At 44.2% G+C, this 599-nt stretch overlaps 1 protein-coding gene across 1 annotated transcript; it reads right to left on the reverse strand.

The window, feature by feature from the left end:
* Positions 1-4: 4 nt before the first annotated feature.
* On the reverse strand, positions 5-593 carry LOC109131775 (the record flags this gene model as incomplete). Its single annotated transcript, XM_019242954.1, has 1 exon — positions 5-593. A coding segment is annotated over exon 1 (508 nt), but the record flags the coding sequence as incomplete, so codon positions are not given.
* Positions 594-599: the final 6 nt, after the last annotated feature.

Raw genomic sequence — 599 nt, forward strand, 5'->3', positions numbered from 1 at the left:
GCAGCTTCTTTAAGCTTATTGACGTCCACAGTGGTGGATGTTGGCTTTTCTCGTATTCTAATTTGCAGCTTCTTAGTTTTTGGCACACCTTCCTCGTCACTGCTGCTGCCATCACCAGCAGCACCATACATTGTTTTCTTGAATTCCTCAGCAGCCTTTGCCTGTTCATCAGCTACGTTTTGTTTTCCAAGGGATTCCAGACCCATCAACGAACTGGATTCACCAGCAGGAAGTGCCAAAGGTTTATCCGATACAGGTTTACCCAACAAACTAAGCCCTCCAGGTTTAGAAACTAAGCTGTCTTCTTTAATTTCCACAACATTAACTCTACCTTTGACACATCCCAAGTATACACCAATATGATCAGCTACTATTGAGGGGATGGTTCCATCTTCGTTCTTCATATATGGCATTACTTCCCCAGCAAGCTCCCACTTAGGTATGCTCTTCATGTCGGTTGGAGTCTTGATTTCCCAGTTGCCACCACCCCATTCTGGTCCTTTTGGAACCATACTCTCAGCTGCAAAATTAGCAAAAATTCCCTGGGTCCATCCTGTAGACCGTACTCGTAAAATCCTTTCACAATATCGTCTTAACTC

This window comes from Camelina sativa, unplaced genomic scaffold (assembly GCF_000633955.1).
Source record: "Camelina sativa cultivar DH55 unplaced genomic scaffold, Cs unpScaffold04946, whole genome shotgun sequence".
Classification (NCBI taxonomy): domain Eukaryota; kingdom Viridiplantae; phylum Streptophyta; class Magnoliopsida; order Brassicales; family Brassicaceae; genus Camelina; species Camelina sativa.